This window comes from Diabrotica undecimpunctata, chromosome 3, assembly GCF_040954645.1.
Source record: "Diabrotica undecimpunctata isolate CICGRU chromosome 3, icDiaUnde3, whole genome shotgun sequence".
Lineage (NCBI taxonomy): Eukaryota > Metazoa > Arthropoda > Insecta > Coleoptera > Chrysomelidae > Diabrotica > Diabrotica undecimpunctata.
This window is the reverse complement of record NC_092805.1, coordinates 159,206,826-159,227,897: the sequence shown is the minus strand read 5'-3', so window position 1 is coordinate 159,227,897 and position 21,072 is coordinate 159,206,826. Positions and strand designations below refer to the sequence as shown.

Genomic DNA, 21,072 nt, shown 5'->3' with positions numbered 1-21,072 from the left:
GACAAATACATGCCATGATGACAGTAAAATTCTCCTGTTAGTGATTCCATAGTAAATTATGAGGGAAAAACCAGGAAAAAAACCTCATAATACTATCCCGACATGGTAAGTATTTGATCGTGCATTTAGTTTACCTTCAATAAACACCAAATTCCGATTTTATATGTTTGTTATTTAAAAAAACATAAATGATGTATTCTCTATATGTTACTGACTTACCAATACTGGTATTTTCCTTTTAATAACTTCTTCTTTCAATATGGGTAACCAGATCCAACTACATTCTGCCGAGGAATTCGCGACACAATTTGTCTCATTTAGCATAATTAGAGCCGCTTCTTTGATTTTTATCTTTTTACCTTCCGTTTCTTTTAGGGACTATATTTGAATCATTCCATTGAACCCTATGTTCATTATCCCATGCGTGTTTACATATTTGAGATCTATCAAATTCTCTATTTTTAATATAGGAATGTAGTAGAATCTGGTTACCCATATTGAAAGAGGAAGTTATTAAAAGGAAAATACCAGTATTGGTAAGTCAGTAACATATAGAGAATACATCATTTATGTTTTTTAAATAACAAACATATAAAATCGGAATTTGGTGTTTATTGAAGGTAAACTAAATGCACGATCAAATACTTACCATGTCGGGATAGTATTATGAGGTTTTTTTTCCTGGTTTTCCCTCATAATTTACTATGAAATCACTAACAGGAGAATTTTACTGTCATCATGGCATGTATTTGTCTTTTTAAAGACGAATTACATGTTATGATCTTTTCTGACGGATATTCTCAAGTTAAAGTTGATTTCATGTAATCGAATGAACTATCTTATAAGTAAAGTCGTCCCAGGAACGCAACTCAACAATATTGGCAATATCATTTTAAAGTCGTCTACTTTAAAATGTATAATGTATGTCTGAATTGTCAATATAGATGAGTCAGATAAAATTAAATTATTAGAAGAATTTTTCACTAAGTAACAAAAAACAAAATTTGTTTAATTTACTAATGTTTGTATTTTGAGAACGATTTCCAAAGTGGATTCCCATTTAAATAGTAATTAATTTAAAATGCCACAAGAAAATAGCTTCAGAACAATATCAAATAAATTCTGGCTGAAAAATAGTTAAAGAGAACGATACAAGATCATCCCGCATTAACGGAAAAACGGGAAGAAACAGGAAATAAGAAATATGGGAATTAGGTACAATTTCAATATTAGAAGTGTAAAAAATATAGAAAAAGAATTAGAGGTAGAGTTTGAAGAAGCAAATGTAAACAAACTAGCAATTAACAAAGAAAAACGAAAAAAGGACAAATAATCCAAACAACAGAGAATTGACAATTAATTATATATAGCCGAGTAAAATAAAATCAGAAAGATAGGATATCTGATAATAATAATATGTATAACCTAGAATTTTATATTGTGTTTTGTGAAAAAACGTTTTTTAAAACAATTTTTTGGATAGTTTTCGCCATTATTTGAAGGAGTTAGATGAGTTGTTTATTCTATTTTCTAAACACCATGACAACTAACCTCAATTAGTGTAAGATACAAAATAATTTTTATTCTGTAATTTGTACTAATGTTGTTTATTGTAGCACCCTGATGATGCAAATAAAGATTTGCGAAAGCTTGGTAAACTAAAAAGAGTACTTCTGTGTCTTGTCTTCCACTGCATACCCCAAATAATTGCGTTTGTAGTCTAACTGATCGGCGTTGATTAAAAGCGTTTATCGCTTTTCCAGTATAGGTATATATATTATGATATATATATATATATATATATATATATATATATATATATGCTGTCACTATTTTTCCGGGATTGACTCCGCGTTGTAAAATGCTAGAATGCAAATAGTTGTATCTAGAAAAAAACAACGAAGGCCAAGATCAAAGTTTCAAACATAAAAAAGGAGGATCAGCCCAAGCTGATTCCACGCGAAAAAATCAACTAGGTGCCCTAAGCTCTACGGTTTACCAAAAGTTCATAAAGTTGGGATGCCACTACGACCAATAGTTAGTTCAATCGGATCACCCACACAGCCGCTCGCAAAGTTCTTAGCCAATCAGTTACAACCGTACGCAGAGGAAGCGGATTCTTACGTCAAGAACGCAGGCCACTTCATCGAGCGTATAAAGGACGTGACTCTTGACCCGGGACATTTGCTAGTGAGTTTTGACGTGGTGTCACTTTTTACTAACGTCCCAGTAGAAGAATCGTTAGAGATTATAGGAAAAAAATACCCAATACCACCGGATACACTAAACCTAACGAGACACTGCCTCAACAACACATATTTCATATACAAAGACCAAAGGTACAAACAAGTCGAGGGAGCACCCATGGGTTCACCACTGTCACCGGTGATAGCAAATCTGTTTATGCAAGAAATAGAAATACGAGCAATAACAACGGCAGAGTATAAACCGAAACTATGGTTGAGATACGTGGACGACACCTTCATTATCTGGACACATGGGGAAGAAAAACTAAATACATTCCTAAATCACATTAACACCATCCACCCCAAAATTCAGTTTACTATGGAACTAGAGAAAGACCAACAGCTACCGTTTTTGGATGTTTTAATAATCAAGAAAACAGATGGAACTTTAGGATACACGGTATACAGAAAACCAACACACACCGACAGATATCTACACGCTGACTCACACCACCATCCTGCACAACTGCAGTCAGTCATCAAAACCCTGACTATAAGATCAGAAAGATTAACAGATGAAGAACACAGGAACAAAGAAATGAAAACGGTCAAAACAGCATTAAGAAAAAATGGCTTCACCACGTACACAATTGAAAAGGCACAAAAATCACAAGGAGGAAAAAGCAAAGAATCAACAGAAGAAAAAGAAAAACCTATTGCTAAGACGATTTTACCGTACGTGAAGGGCACTACGGAAAAAATCAGTAGAGTCCTAAGAAAACATAAAATAGAGACAATATTCAACACGGATAAGAAAATTTCTAATATGCTTAACTCCGCAAAAACCAAAATCCCACTAGAAAACCAAGGAGTGTACAAGATTCCCTGTGGAGACTGCGACAAATCCTACATCGGACAGACTAATCGAAGAATTCAAGTAAGACGAGAAGAACATCGAAACGCTATTGCAAAGCAAGAAAAGACATCTTCCCTTGCACAACATGCCCTAACAACAGGACACACAATCGATCTAGAACAGACAACAATGCTAGCGAACATCGAACACAAAACCAAGCGAATAATCAGGGAAGCCATAGAAATAGAAAAATATCCAAATAACCTAAACACTCGAGATGATGCCCAGAGACTACCAACAACATGGAAACCAGCTCTGCAAAGAACCGTCCAAAAAAATTCAGCTTCAGTTAACGCACAGAAAAAACAAACAGCGAGACCGCCAGACAAGGCCCCGCCCACTCGCACACAGGCAGGACCAATCACAAGAGCCCGCGCGCCGCCGAGAGAGTATTTAAACGAGCGCCGAAATGCCCAGTCGACCAGTACTAATCGAGTAACGACGAGAAGTAGATCCACCAGGCTTGAGAATGGCAAGTGAGACCTTGCCGAAACGTCGCCAAAACAATGGTTTTCAAGAAAACCAGCATTTTACAACGCGGAGTCAATCCCGGAAAAATAGTGACAGCACATATAGCTCCCGCGGAAACCTCAAAACAAACATATATATATATATATATATATATATATATATATATATATATATATATATATATATATATATATATATCTTCTTGTTCTTCTTAGCCTTCTGTCGTCTATGTTTGGACATAGGCCTCTCCCAACTCCTTCCATCGGTCTCTATCCTGAGCAATATATTTCCAATTTGTTCCGGCTATTCTTTTAATATCATCAACCCATCTCATCTGTGGTCTTCCTCTTGGTCGTTTACTTTCGTTAGGTCTCCAATGTTGTATTGTAGTATTCCAACGTTGGTCTTATTGTCTAGCAGTCAAAAAAGTCTGCCAGACAATTATATATATATATATATATATATATATATATATATATATATATATATATCTACGGCATAAAGTGGACTCTGCCCATGTTAAAATTCAGGTTCAAGTGAGCTCCGTGGTCAAGTCGACACCGATATACGGAGCTCACTTGACCATTCTATAATATTGGCTCTGTCGATTCGTCAACATGTATAGTTTCATAATTTTTAAAAATTTTGTGGAGCCCTTAAGTACCCCTGTATCATGAATGTATATTGCTTAGTTCACGTGTATATCTTATAGGGGTCGTTCAGATCTTTTTCATTGTATATTGGAACCATAGGTATATCGGTTTAAGTAAGCTCTGATAGTTTGGCAACTCTGCCATTAAGCTGTATACTTCTCGCGTATAGTCTGAACGGTTTATATGGACTCCTTATTTTTGTTATCATTGAAACGTATTACATTGTGTAACAGATATGAATACTATTAACTACCTGTTTTTGGTAGGTACGTGCTTTTCTAAAAATAGCTTTATAGATACAAAAGGATTTTGTTACCAAATTGGATTTTTTTCACATGCGGAAATTTCCTAATGTATTTTGTTAACGTGAGTATGTCTTCATACGTTTTATTTAAGAATTCGATAGATAAGAACTTCTTTTATTTTATCCATGGTTTTATATCTTTTATACAGATTTTTTATTATTTTATTTCTTGTTTTATCTGTGTACTACAGATAATTCTGGATGGAAAGTTATCTCAAAATAAATATTGAAGTGCTAAAATAAATATTTTTGTGTAAAAATGGATAGTAGTGCACAAAAAAAAGAAGAATGCTTAATTTATCTAACAACAATTATACCACTTCACCCATATTACATACTTACACCCATATTACATACTGAATGTTTTATCTCCTATTTAGGGGTAATATGTAGTCAATATAAGTGTACTTAGTGTCAAATTTGCAATGATCAATATAAGTAATAGCTTACTGACTGTACTTTACATGTTTAGTTCAAATAAATAAACCTTGTCCCTTCAAAAAAGAGCGATTGGAATGGCAAAGTCAACTAAGAAAGTGTAATGAATCTTGTATCACCCCAGATTCACACAGGTTAACCGGTGTTTGAAGGCAAGAGTCCTCATTGCAGATTTAAGGAAGATAACTACCATAAGGAAGTTCCTTTCGAGGGTTCAGATGGCGAGAAGCAGCTTATTTTTTTTTGTATGTCTTGCAGATGTGTTGGTCTAGCTAGTTTTTCCTCGATTCTAGTCATAAAATGGGTTGTTATTCGTGGAGTGGATGTTACGAATCTAGACTTTGTTTCTTTTGTTCTCTAGCTACTTATCTTCGGATATTATGTGGATTGATAACTACGATATTGTAGAGCTTATGTATGGATGTGAGTCTTAATATCCGCTGAATTTGGCTGACTAATTTATAGTTAAATCTACGTGTTAAGTATGTATTGATATCACCCATACAAGTAAGGTATATTCGGCAGCAGAAGCATAGAGTTCAAGCGTCTACGTTTTAAGAGTGGAAGGATGTGCTTCCCATTTTTAGCTGACAAGTTCGCGAAGAATATTATTTTTCTGGTTCTAGTTTTCCATTTAGTTTTAAACAAAGTTCTGTGAAGTACAAAGTGTGTTTAAGGATTTCATGACACTATTGGTTCAGGTATATGTTCAAATTTGTGAAAGCGTCTCTGTTAGGGACATTGAAGGAGCCCGCCTGACTTTTTCCAGGGTTTGGCTTAAAATTAATTTATAATCTATTTTTATTGTGTTTAAGATATGATATTTAGATTTTTCTCCACTTCAGCAACAAAATTTTTTGGTTGTGCAACAATAGATGGATCGTCTACAAAATAAAAGTCCTAGTATTTACTGGTATGGGTTGTGTAAATATTATACAGTGTAGGTGCCATTACGGTACCCCAAAGGAGACCGTTCTACTACGTTCTCCATCTTCATCTTCTATTCTTATCATTGAGTGATACGGAAAATTTTCTGTTGTGTAGGCATACGCGGATAATACAAGTGAGTTTATTACCTAAGGGGATATCACATAGATTTTGGAGAAATGTGCTTTAATTTAAGGTGTCGTAAGCAGAATTTAGATTGACAAATACCACTCCTCATGTTTGATATTTTTCATATGCGTCTTCGCTGTGTTGGGCAAGATTTAGTATGTGTAACGAACATGATCATCATCATCATTTTGGCTTTACAACCCTGTGTGGGTCCTAGCCTCCCCAAGAATTTTTCTCCAGTCGTCCCTATCCATCGCCTTCCTCCGCCAAGCAAGTATTTCCATATTTCTCATGTCTTCATCGATGTTATCTAGGAATCTTGTTCTGGGTCTTCCTCTTCTTCTTTGACCAATAGGTCTATCAAGCAGCGTTTTTCTAGCTGGGTCAGTTTGCTCCATCCGCATTACATGGCCTACCCACCTCAGACGTCCTATCTTTATGTGTTTTACGATATCTGGTTCCTGGTATATCCTATAGAGTTCGAAGTTGTATCGTCTTCTCCAGACACCGTTTTCATTTACCGCTCCATAGATGCGCCTTAGTATTTTTCTTTCGAAACATCCTAACATGATCTATCCTGTCATATATAGCCACTTTTATCTTTAAATTGAAATTTTTCTTCTAATATCGGTTTATATTAAGGATCATATGCAGAAGTATTTTGTATAGCTGAAAAAATAAATAGATATATTGGCCGATAGCTTTTGTGGTCGTTGGGGTTTTTGTCAGGTTTAAGCAAGGCTACAACTTTGTCTTTGCTTTGTTTGTCTGAAGACTTTGGATATCAGTAACTGTTGTATTTTTGGTCCAAATTTTATAATAAGCTTTGTGCTCAGATCTTCAGTCAGTGCCGTACTATTCTTCATTATATACGTAGATAGTGGATCCAAGCTCAACATCGTTAAAAGGTTCCTTCAGCTGACTGGTTTTGTCCTCTCTCATTTTAAGTTTTTCTTTGCTTCTTTGCCGGCAGAGATAGCACTTTTACATTTATTATGTGATTTTCAGCGATCAGCTTAATACCAAATACACTATTTTTTGCCCTCTATGTATTTTCTGCACTAGAAATACGTCACATTTGTGCTAAGCGCATATGTCTGATAAGGTTAAGTAAAGTAAATTGTCTTTATCTCTAGATATGCCCTTAATATTTGTAGACATTATTAGAATAATTGATCCTAAAAAGGACCGATTTGACAAAAATCATATTAACTGGGTGATTCTGATTAGCCGATTAATTAATTATTCATTACCCAGGGTACAACTGATTACGGTGGTCTTATTTGTACTCAAATTTTCGTAAAGTCTTTTCTTTTGAACCCCATAAGAAATGGCTAATTAACTTTTCATTAAAAATAATTTTACACACTGTTACTTTTCGACGATATTTCGAATCAGATTTGTATAGTAATAAGTATAGTTAATATGGAGTCTCTTTGTGAAAAGTAAATGAGTTTGTAATATCGGTCACAACTCATATATGAATGATAAGGACATAAACGGTTAAAATAAGTGCACAGAATTTTAACTAAATATATATCGGCGCCATTGTTTAGGAGATGGATTTATCCCAGAGATTAAAGGTTAAATGTATATTCCAGGTTCTATCTACGTATTTTCATTACTAAAAAAGTATAATTAAAATAAAGGCCTTAAGATATATTTAGATTCTATGGAAATTAGCAAATTAAAAAATAAAGACATAATTATTCTGAATGACAAAATTGAGACAAACAGTTGCCTCAAGTATTGTTTATATTGTAATTTTCGAACGTTGGTTATGGAAACATCATGTACATACCACCGGATTCCCTAGATCGACATTCAGCAAAATTCTTTTAATAATGATGCGGGAGTAAAAATATAAATATCTGGGAGCTTACATCAACAAAGAATTAGATTCAGACTAAGAAATCAGGGTACGAATAGAAATGGCAAGGGCAGCGTTCTTAAAATTCAAGCAATTGTTCTGTGACAAAAATCTTAATACTGCGCTGAGACTGAGGTTTGTTGAATGTTACGTCTGGTCTCAACTATTGTACGGAGTAGAAATATGGACGGTAAAAGCGCAAATAGTTAGGAAGCTTCAAGCCTTTGAATTTTAGATATACCGGAGAATGTTGAGAATGGACTGCCAGGGTCACCAATGAGGAAGTGCTGAGAAGGATGGGTCGAGACAAAAAATTGTTGAGAACAATAAAAGTACGCAGGACTGCATACCTGGAACACATACTAAGGAATATAAAGTCTTCTGCAGGCCATCATGCAGGGTAGAGTCGATGGCAAAAAGGGAATAGGTAGAAAGAGGAAGTCATGGCTGCGAAATATTCGTGACTGGACAAAGATGACTGTAGACGAATTATTCCACGTTGGAAAAGACAGAGATACTTTTAGAAATGTGGTCGCCAACCTCCGTTAATGGGGACGGCATAGGTAGAAAAATAGTGATACGCTAAACAAAAAAAAAACAGAGATGAAGATAGGCGCCAAGAAACTCTGTATTATAAAACAGTTGAATAAAATACAGATTCTCGATTCAAATATTCAAAAATTTAATGAACAGCTTACTAAAATAGAAATAACGTCTATTTAAAATGCAATTCATTAATGGCTCAAGGTACAAAGCAGTCCTAGCATCTGCTAATGATATTGATCTTATAAGAAACTCTTTCCGCAAACGACATCTTCAACAAAGTGAAGAGAGCACGAAAAATGTTTTACTTAAAATCAACAAAATAAAAACCAAATACAAGCGAATCAACAGAAGAAAGCAATTCAATACAGAGCATAATTCACTTAAGACCTATTTTAATACATGAATGCGAATCATGGACAATGACTAAAACAAATAAGGAAGAACTCCGAATATTTGAAAGAAAAATAATAAGAAAACTTTTTTAACCTCATTATCATATTGCTACAAATCCGTGTAGAATAAGAACACATACTAAATAAAGAAAGCTCTTATAAATATATTGTTTAGGAAAATAAATCGCTTAAGGTAGATCGGACACATGCATAGACGCCAAGATGTCAAACTTGGTTAAAAAACGTAAACTAATTTTTGAAACCAAATTCAGTATTTTGCTTTAATCTGTGCCTTCTAAGAATTGCAAGGAAAAACAGACGTTGATAAAACTGTTATTAGAGACATGGGGAATCTAAAAATTGCATTGAACAACATATCGCCTCAACTAAGCAAAAATCTTAAAGAATTGGTTTCTAGTACTCGTACAGAGTATATCGAAATAAAAGGAAAAAGACAGTTAAGCAAGAAGAAAAGTGCAAGCATTTACGTTTTAAGGGTGAAAGGATGTGCGCCCCATTTTTAGCTGACAAGCTTGCGGAGCATACTATTTCTGGTCCTTAGTTTGCCTTTTAGTTTTAAACAAGATTCTGTGATTGACAACGTGCGATATAAACTATCTACAAGGTATTTATAGGAAATTCAGAGTTCAAGGATTTCATCACACTATTGGATGTTCAGTTTTGTGAAAGCGCCTGTGTTGGGAAAATTGAAGGAGCGTTCCTAAGATTTTCGGGGTTTGGCTTAAAATTAAATCGTAGTTCATTTTTATTATATTTAAGGCATCTATTAGATTTTTTTCCACTCCAGCAACAAAAGTTTTTGGTTGTGCAATGTATGGTCTACATGAAAATCCTAGTATCTACTGGTATCTGTTGATCATTTGTGTAAATGTAATACAGTGTAGGTGCCATTACGGTACCCCAAGCGAGACCGTTTGTCTGCGTTCACCATATTACCATTGAATGATACGAAAAATCTTCTGTTCTGTAGATATACGCAGATAAAACGATGTTTACAGTTTGTCATACAGTTTTTGGAGAAATGTCCTCTAATTTAATGTGTCGTAGGCGGCATTTAGATTGACAAATACCACCCCTGATACCTGATATCTTTCCTACCCGTTGTTGCTTTTTGCAACAACGGGTACGTTATTACGTACGTTATAAGTATTACGAATAAAAATAAATAAGCAAGAAGAATATAAGTGAACCATATTTAAAATAAGTGACAGAAAAAAGAATATTATATATACATTTACTTCTAAATTAAAAATAAAATACTCGTATGTCTGATAATGCAAGATACAAAATTTACAAGCGACAAAGTATTTTTTAAAACAACCGAACATATTATATGTAATAATTGTAATAGATATGTTGGCTATAATCAAATTACCATAAAGCCACCGAAATATTTTATCTGAGTAATGACTCACTACTGATTGCTACGTTACGTTATACGATACATTTATAGTTAAAGCGAAATTAGGTGTTATGCCTACTTATTATTTTAGTATCTGTTACAAGTTAGATACTAAAGTATTATAGTAAGATATTGAATTCCCTACATTTAAAAATTGAAATATTGAAATTAGACAGTAAAAAATTATAATTTTAAGATTGATTTACAAATTATTATAATTTAAATTTTACTACTTTATGAAACAAATATTGTACATCATAAAACGTAGCAATCGAAACATCGGAACGTACATTTATATAATAAATTTTTCAGTGTCAATGCATTAAAAAAATACTAATACATAAAAATTGCCCTTTCCAAGCTTATAACAGACACTAACTTAAGTTTAAAAATAATTAAAGCAAGTAATATAAATTACCACCATAAAATATTTAACTACATTAACCAAGTATTTGTGAAATTTCGGGATGAATAAATTGATTGATATTTAAATAAATTTCAAGTTCCAAAACGTACCTGCTGTAAAATTTAAAAATCTACGACTAATCAAATTATTGGCAACATCGGAGGAGTTTAGTTGTGTACGGGGAAGAATACATACGGATCCCAAAAGTGTTTTACCCTATTACGGAGTTCATTTAATCCTACGTGTTGCTCGGAGTCTACATAAAGCGCTACCCAGATAATAATATAGACGGTGTATATTCTCCTGGAGTTAGTATAATACCGTTTTAGTACGGGGCCCACATTAACCGCTAGATCTATATATATATATATATATATATATATATATATATATATATATATATATATATATATATATATATATATATATATATATATATATATATATCGAAAAAGAAGTTTTCTATTTCTTGGGGTTACTATAAAGAATCAAATAATTTATAACAATTCATAAACAACATGTCCAGTTCCAAATAATACACTAAATGCCTCTACCAGAACAATATTTTTTCACCGGTGTCGACTACTATTAATTTTATTAATTATAGTAGATGAAATTTATGCAGTTATGAATAACTCTATTTTTGCTACTATTTTTGATGATATGATGATAATATTGATTATAATATAGGATATATATTCATTAGATTTATAGAAAAACGGAAGATCTGACAGTAATTCAAATACAATACACCCTGTATGTATCGCCAATCATTTCATCTGCATAAAAACCGCTAAACTGTAAAAACAACTCTTTTTCGTAAGAAACCTCGTAAGAAACGAGGTCTATCTTGGACACCAGGTACTTTGTTGACCCTCACTGTCTCGAAAGCATAATAATGTCTTCAAACTGATTTTGAATTAAATTAAAATAAAACTTCAGAACAGCATATCCACACTGGGCACCAAGTACCTAGGGGGCCGTCGCTGTCATGATTTTCGTATTTTAGTGCTTTTGTACGCTTAGTGACCTTTAGTGCTTCATTGCCTAGCCTATATATTGGCGTGCTTTTAACAATTATTATAGATTCAAAACATATTTTTATAATATTTTAGCAGTTTCACCAATGTTTGATAATAAATGAATCATATACACAATTATTTATAAGTGAGGAGTTGCTTATTTTAGGTAAATAAGTAATGATTGATTTTCTATGAAACACCTAGAATATTAAGCAATATTCGTACTCGTATATGGAAATGTTTGTCATGCAGGTGCTGCTGCTGATAAACTTGTATGATTAGCTCTTGAGAAACGCAAATATACGTATTTTCGATTTTCTTATCAATATTATAAGAATTTACTTTAGGCTCGATATGATCGTTTTACGAGTTCAAAATACACAAAATTTAATTGTAGATTACATTTTAAGAAAAATGTATCACGATATGTGTGTTAATCAATGCACTCGTCGACAGGTAGATTGCGAAACACTAATACGTGGTGCTTCGAAAATAAAGTCAATATAAAGCTAACAAGGTTCTTTACAGGTTATTTATATTTTTGTAATTAATATATAAAGAAATTAATCACAACTATTAAATTGAAAGTAGTTCATTTGACGTTTGAGTCCACAGACCGAAACCTGTTCTCCAAAATTCTAAAAAATTTTATAATTATTTTTCTCTTTCTTCGCGCATTCCTTATGCTCTATAAAAGGGTCGGATCTTGTTGGCATCTATCCATTTTACCCATTTTTCTACGCTTTCAGATGTTCTACCATTTCCTTCAACTGTTGCACTGTTTTCTCTCTCTTGGTCCCGATTTCCTGGATTTGCTCCATCTACACTTTTTTAGGTCTACTTTTTTATTCTCCTTCCCTGTATTTTGGCATCTGTCATTTCACCACACTTCTTATGTAGTCTGTTCTCATCCATTCTAATTATTTTTAGTTCCTATTTTAGCTCATTTCTGATGTTTTCGTTTCTTTCTCTGTGCAGCTTCGTCTTTTCAGCTATCTTTCTCGGTTGTTTAACTTCTGCCGTATTTATGGTACTTTCATGTCTTTTATTTGTAACTCATCGCTTGCATGTAGGAGTGTGTTAGTACTGTAATTGCGTTATAGACATGCAATTTAGTTTCCTGGTTAATTTCCTTTTTTCACAATATCGTATAATTTTTTGCATAGTATATTCTCGATGCTTTTTTATTTGTCCTCTCTGTGTCAGGTAGTGTTTCTGCCGCGTATGTTATTATTGGTCTGAGACTGTTTTGTAAATTCTGCCTCTCATTTCTTTCCCGATATTTTTATTTCTGCATATTGGAATATTCAGGTAGCCTGCTATATGCTGTATTCACTTGATCTTTTACTTCAGTTTGGAGCTTTCTGTAGCTAGATAATGTGATGCCTAGATATTTAAACTCCATCACTTGTTCTATTATCTGAGCTCCAATTTACATCTTAGTAACTTTGTTGTTGTTGCCATCCATTTTGTCTCTTTTGGGGAAATTAACATGTTAAATTTTCTGGCAGTTATATTGAATTGGTGCAGCATACGTTGTAAATCGTCTTCACTTTGAGAGAGTAGTATTGCTTCGTCTGCATAGCAGATTATTTTAAGTTGTTTTTCTCCCTTTTGGTATACTTTTTTAGTTCTTACTTGTTTTATTAATTCATCCATAATTAGGTTGAACAATAGAAGACTCAAGGAATTTCCCTGTCTTATCCCATCGTCAGCTTCAATAGAGTCGGTTAGTTCTTCTTCTACTTTTACTTTTATTGTTGTTTTGGTAGATATTTTTGATCGTTTTAATTATTCCTAGAGGTATCTCTCTTGCGTACAATAAGTGAATTCTTCTTCTTCTTCTTGTAGTGTCTATCCGTTTCGGATGTTGGCGACATTCATGGCAATCTATATTTTGCAAACTGCGGCTCTGAAAAGATTTGTGGTTGTTGTGTTGAACCACGTACGTAGATATTTCAGCCAGGAAATACTTCGCCTTCCTGGTCTTCGTTTTCCTTCTACTTTTTCTTGAAGAATTAATTGCAGCAACTCTTATCTTCCGCTGTTCCTATGATGTGACCAAGGTATTCAATTTTGGCTGTTTTTATTGTGGTTACCAACTCTTTTTCTTTTTGCATTCTTAATAAAATGTCCTGGTTACAATAGTGTAGGAAAGATATAACATCGTAGTAATCTGATTTTTATGGGTACTGATAAATCGTGACATTTGAATAGCGCTTAGCCATTTTTTGAAATGCAGATCTTGCTTTCTCTATCTTACATTTTATTTATTGGGAATAGTCCCAATTTTCATTGACGATCGTACCAAAGTAGGTGTATTCACACTGATTCTTACAATTTGCTGTTCCTTCTTAGAGATCATCATACATTTTGTTTTCTTAATGTTCAGTGAAAGTCTATATCTCTGAGTCACTTCTGTGATTCTATTCATTAATTCCTGAAGGGCTTCATATCTGTCAGCGAATACCACCGTGTCATGGATGTATCTGATGTTATTGATACATTCTCCGTTAATTCGAATTCCGGCTTCAACATCTTTTACTGCTTCTTGAAAGATTTCCTCAGAGTATATGTTAAACATCAAGGGTGATAGTATACATCCCTGTCGGACCCCACGTTTGATTTTGATATCATCGGATTCTCCTGCCTCTCTACGGATAGACGATGTAGTACGGAGCAAGGAGCAGCAAGGAGTGGCGTTAGGAGCAAACATAATAATTTATTGAATTTGTTTAAAATATAAAAAATAAATAAATAATACAATTATTTGATTTAAGTTTAAATATATTATTTAAATTTAAAAAATACAAAAAAGATAGTATGAAGCTCCACGCTAGTCTACGGTACTGCTTACTATTTCACTTTTTTTGCTTTTTTTGTTTTTTACCAAGTGTTGAGAGATTTAGTAATATCTAGATAAAGTAAATTTATGTGAAATAATATTAAAAAGTAAGTTTTGTCAACAATTTTGCTATAGTCCTTTTCCATCATATTGATAGCACATTATGTATGCAAATCCTCAACAGGCCAAAAAACCATAGGCGTCACCCTATACTTGTTTTGAAATAAATAAAAAAAATTAATATTTTAAAAATCTTCTGTAAAATAAGTGTCTCTTATTTTACACTCACTATACCTTTTTTGTGCGTAAAAAACGTCGGTATATATGCCACACGATTATTGTTAATTATACACGGGTGATTAACGAGAGAATTCAATGTTTCACGAAATAAATTAATGTAAACAGTAATTTAAAGGTGATTATTGTTTTCTATACAAGTTATCTCCTGACACAACAAGAATACCTTCTTTGAACGATTACCTGGAATTACTGATAAGGCTTCACTAATGATAGTTTAAGTAGTTTTTATGCCACATTACAGCTTATGCCAATAATATAAATTAGAAATTGTGTGCATCTTCCATTTAGTTTGTAGATGTACATTGTTCATGTCTTACCTACCTACGTTTTTAGTGTCGATATTTTGTTATTTGTTTTTAAAAATGACGTCGACAACAGGTTTTATCCCGGTTAAGTGTAGTTTTAAAGGTGCCTTCAGTCTAAGAGAGAAAAATTAAATGTACACGATGCACTTGTACATCAACGCCATTTAAGTAATGTTCGTGAAATCGTAAACATGTGTTCAAATATGACAGAGGTTGGAGAAGCAACAATTTATAGATTCCTAAAAGAAAGAAAAGGAGGAACTGTTTCATCTCCCAAGAAGAGTGGAGGGAGTAAACCCTTGGAAATTGAAGAAATACATAAAAACATGATAACATAACATGATAACAAAGAATTTCCAACATTGGACAAAATTCAAACATTAATTAGAGAAAACGAAGAGTTACCAATCATAAGCAACAAGAAATTATGGGGACTATTGAGAGAGATGGGATTTCGTTGGCAAAAGAATAGAAGAAAATCCGTTTTAATTGAAAAATATTACATTGTATGTTGGAGACGAGATTATCTAAGAACTATTGAAAAGTACCGAGAAGAAGGGAAAACAATTTTTTATTTGGACGAGACTTGGCTAAATGAAGGTCATACTGTACCATATCTATGGGTTGATACAAATGTGAAAAGTTCCCGTTAGGCATTCATCGAAGGTGTATCTACTGGAATAAACAATATTCCCGTTGGAAAAGGACGCAGACTCATAATAACCCATATTGGAAACGAATACGGTTTTGTCAATGGTGGATTATTAAGTTTTGCCTCAAAATCAACCAAAGATTATCACGAGGAAATGACTGCTGACGTTTTTGAAGAATATTTTGAGCAAATGTTGGATTTAATTCCAAAAAATTCTGTCATAGTCATGGATAATGCTAGTTACCATTCAAGACTAGCAGAAAAATTGCCAACAACGGCATGTAAAAAAGGAGAGATAATCGAATGGTTGGATAAACACGCAATTGAGTACAAGGAGAATTCGACAAAAAAGGAATTATTACCTATTGTAAGGCAACATAAAGCAGCTTATAAAAAATATATAATTGATGAAATGGCATTAAACCGTGATGTAATTATTTTACGTTTACCCCCATACCACTGTGATCTGAATCCGATAGAAAATATATGGTCTCAAGTAAAGGGTGAAGTCGGACGCAACAACAAAACTTTTAAATTAGAAGACTTACAACAATTATTAGAACATTTCTTATCAAAAGTAACTCCAGAAAATTGGAAAAATGCTGTTAGTCATGCTCACAAGGAAGAAAATAAAATGTGGAATTTGGATAATATGACTGATGCAATGCTGGAACCGGTAATAATTAACATTGAAGTTGGAGTTGAAGATTCCTTAGATTCTGAAGAAAGCAGTGAATCTGAAATGGAATTTGATTAAAATAATATTCATTTTTTTACAAATCAGCCCCTGTTACGGCCACAAATTATTTTATATATAACCAATAAAATAAACATCTTACATTTCTTGCAAATTCATTAGTACCTGTTAATCTCCATCACTCCGACACTGGCAACTTTATTTAGGGATTAGTAACCCTCAAAACTATTGTATTCTATTCTGCTTCAACCTTTATACCTGGTGGTCATACTCAATTTAAAATTGTTTTCCTATATACTTCTGTAAACTTGTTGACAAATATATATTTTTCATTGAGTCACTCGTATCAACAGTTTAGGGATTTGCATACATAATGTGCTATTAATATGATGGAAATGGACTATAAATAGTTGATATTTTACATAAAAATCAGTTGGGGTTACTTAGGTACCCCGTTTAGGCATTTCCGATACTTTTATTTGTTTGAATGATATACACACTTTTTATTGTAGTTAATGTTCTCTAATACGTTTATAAGGTCTATGAAAATGTGATAATTGTGGTATATGTTTATTTGGCAAAAGAACAAATAATGTCGAATTATTATTTAACATAAAATCTAAAATTGTACTTCAAACAGATAATTTATAGACGTATTATCTTATTTAACCTTTGTCAACAGGTATTTTTATATGATTACAAAATTGTTAACGTCTGTAACGCAATCCTGATAAAAGTCTAACTTCACTATACCAAGAAAATGTCTTTAATAAATAATAAGACTTTGTCAAATATCTAGTCCAAATAGGCCAAGACTATTTTTTATTAATTGTATTTTGGGCCAAATAAATAAATTATTTTTTACGTCCTATCGTTAAAGTTCTTCATATTACACCGATTTGTTGCTCTTAAAACGGTTATTTATAGTTAGAGCGAAAAAAAGTCATAACGTGTCAACACGTTGCCTGTATTTCACGTTTTCTATAAGATAATAGAGTTGATTAGTGCAATTAGTCCACACCTTTACCGAAAATAAAATATCAAGTCACCTTTGACTTTAACAGTACACGGACATTAATGTATTTCTTAAGAGTGCAAATAATTCGATTTGATTTAATTTAGTAGGTGTTTCTAGTATTATTATTATCCGGATTTGGCCATACGGCTCACACTCCCTCACTCTCAAGGGGAAAATTCACTTATCCCAATTCGCAAATACCTATGGTATCAAAAATTATGGAGTACCGTAGAGTTGGGTAACTTGACTATAATTTGGACATTAATTCAGTAATACCTGCCATACTGATAAATCTATCACAAGACAAAAAATATGGTGTTATGCCACTTTGGCAAAGAATAGAACCTATATAAATTTTTTTTGAAAAAACGGAACAAAAGTACAAAAAAATAAAAACCATGTTTCTCAAGTCACCCTGCCTGTTGGCTGACTTGAAAATGTAAGCAAAAACCAGTGTAAATGACAAGTAAAGCTGTTCTATAGGTGACTTGACGTCAAATTTAACTTTTAAAAAATCTGTTATTATTGTACAGGGCGAAATAAATTTTTGAGACCACTTACTTCAAAGTTTTTATTCTGACAAAATATAAAAACAACAAATTAAAATATTCTCAAAAAGTTTACATTGTATTAGACTTGAATCTTAGTTAACAATAATTTTGTTAATGTAGTTATCTAACCTATTTGTTTATAAAACATTCTCAGCTTCAACCAAATCTGTCAAAAATTTGAAACGTTCTCGGAAAAGAAGGTGTGGAACTGGAAGAGGAACGGCTTCATTTTTGTTCACCATGCATCGATTCGTCTATTACGTCAGGATATGAAAAAAATGTTTCTTTTTTACCCACATTTTTTTGTAAGAATTTAACTTGATGGTGCTCTTCATTTATGGCTTGGCAGAATTCTCCAAAATATTTTACAAGCCGTTTCTCTGTATTAAAGTTCACGAGCGTAAACTCTCCATATTAAAATGAATGTGATTCCACATGTTCTTTATTTTGCTTGTCTTCTTTATTTTGCTCTTGATTTCGCATCTGTAAATTATTATCCTCGGACTCAGTATCGCCCAACTCTTCTTGACTAATAGGCCTATCTTGAGAAGGGATTCGTTTTAAAACAGCTTCTCGGTCGAGAGGAATGTCCTGTCGCTTTGAACCCGGCTTTTATGTTGTCAGCATTTTTTGCAACTAGTTCTACTAACGTTGCTTTCAGTAGATCTGGGAATCGATGTTTCCTTATAGGGCCAGGTTGTGTTTGCTTCCATTTAGTCAAAACAGATCTCTATTTACCCTTCAGTGGTTTAAGAGAGAGACTCTCTCCTGTTGCCGACCAGAATGTAGCTTCGACTTTTTTTAAATAATTTTAAACTGTTTGTCCTTGTTTAGTGTAGTGGTATGTTCAACTTTATCTTTAATTTTATGTTTATGACATTCTGGGATTGTTGGATAGCCCAAAAATTGACGAAATGCCCCTGAAGATGTTTTAGTGAGCGAAAGTACTTGGGCAATATTTAATTAATAAAACTGTGCTCGATATCTGCCTTTATTTTCAAAATTCTTATATTTCAACAACTTTGATATTTCATGTTATAAAATTATCTACATATCATTGGAACCCAATCAATCAATCAATTCACATAGAAATATATCAAACTATTATTATTACGAACGGATATAACCAAAAATGTCTAGAAACCAAATAGACCACATCCTAAACGAATCGGAACATGTTTCTTATATCATGAATGTTCGTACATATTGCGGAGCCTACAAAGAGTTAAATCAATTCTTAAATCAATTCTTGGTGGGTGTAAGAATAAAAGCAAAAATTTCAAATGCAAAACATGAAAAAGGTTACCAGATGTACTCGCTACAATACACAACTTTTAGAAGATCCGCACACATAAGAAAAATATCAGGAATATTTCGAGGGCCAAAACAACCAGACAATAGATGGATCCAGTGACCAATGGTACATACAAAAAGAACAACTAAGTTGGGGAAAACATAAAAAAAGAGAATATTGCATATAAACTAATGCAAGAAAAAAGATTTCAAGACAAGTGGTAAACCTATAAGGAACTAAGAACAGAAAAAACACGTACACAGAAAGAAAACCAACTTATGGAAGAACTTCAGCTATTAAAGAAACGAAACGAAACTTAAAACTTGAAATCTACAGAAATCTTGTCAAATTCTGAAATAAACAACAAGTGAGATGAAAAATAAAACAAAACACGATGCAATCTGTTTCGATGTCAACCCTGAAATGAAGAAGAAAAAGAAAACAAAATTACAGATTTTCTCCTATATCTTTTAAAGTCGCCCAAGTGTATACGTGGCAGGAGTGAAAAGTGGTTTTCAAATGGGTATAACTACCATAAACCAAATTTTGCTGAGAGTGAACTTTAGCTGAACGTCTGTTACAAAAAAGAAGAAATATATTAGATAAAACTCCTACAATTTTGCAATTAAAATAAAATGGAAATAAATCGAGTACTAGTGAATACTTACCCATTAACTGTTTTCGTAATGCCAATATTTCTTAACTAAAGTAGTTTATTATGAAGATCAAACATTGTTAACACTAATGTGTGTCTTAAAACTTAATCTCTACATAAATATTCATGTTACCTTCATCAAAATTAGGCACATAATATGTTGCATTTTTGTATCTACCTAGAATAGTCATGTAGTTTATTTTTAAAACGAGAGTAATAAAGATAAGAATTTGACAAAGAATTAAAAGTTTTATCATATTTTATTGTTTTTCGAGATAAGTTTTAAACGATAGATTTTTAAATTTTAGGTAGAAAATAATTTTTCAACTTTGTAAATAATGTAGAAAAATTTATTGACAAAATTAAAAATTCACAAAAATGAGTAGGAAGGATGGCAGTTGGCTGTCTCGAAACTGATCAAAAGCAATATAACAAAGAAGAGAAAGAAAAGACTGTGAATGTATGAATGTGAGTCAGAATGTGCAAAAATTTATTTACTTGTAATTAAATTATATAAATAATAAAAGATTATTACAAACAGATTAACAATTAAATTTGACGAAAATCAACCAGTAGAACCAGTCGGATTTAGAAAAGGGTACAACAGCTGTAACCATCTATCTTCTTCTTCATGTGCCTTGTCCGTTCCGAACGTTGGCAATCAACATGGCTATTCTGACTTTGTTTACGGCAGATCTGAATAGTTCAGCAGATGACAATCCGAACCATTGCCGCAAGTTTTGGAGCCACGAGTGTCTTCTCCTCCCTGGACCTCTTCTGCTGTCTATTTTCCCTTGAACGATCAGCTGTAGTACTCTATATTTATTATGTCTCATAACGTGACCCAAGTATTCCAACTTTCTTTTCTTTATACTTATTCCTACCTCTCTCTCTTTACCTATCCGGCGTAGTACCTCTTCGTTGGTCAAGTGCTCAGTCCAGGATATACGTAATATACGTCGGTAAGCCCACATTTCGAAGACCTCTACTTTTTTCATCAATGTTGCGGTCATTGTCCACACCTCCATTCCATATAACAAAACCGAGAATACATAACATTTCAGAAGTCGAA

The 21,072-nt window shown here is 32.9% G+C and overlaps 1 protein-coding gene across 1 annotated transcript; it reads left to right on the top strand.

Moving 5' to 3' along the window:
- The first annotated feature begins 2,019 nt into the window (after positions 1–2,019).
- On the top strand, positions 2,020–17,224 carry LOC140436114 (uncharacterized). The gene is made up of 2 exons (XM_072524820.1): positions 2,020–2,646; positions 17,165–17,224. Exons 1-2 carry the CDS (start codon positions 2,020–2,022, stop codon positions 17,222–17,224), a joined length of 687 nt encoding a protein of 228 aa, XP_072380921.1.
- Positions 17,225–21,072: the final 3,848 nt, after the last annotated feature.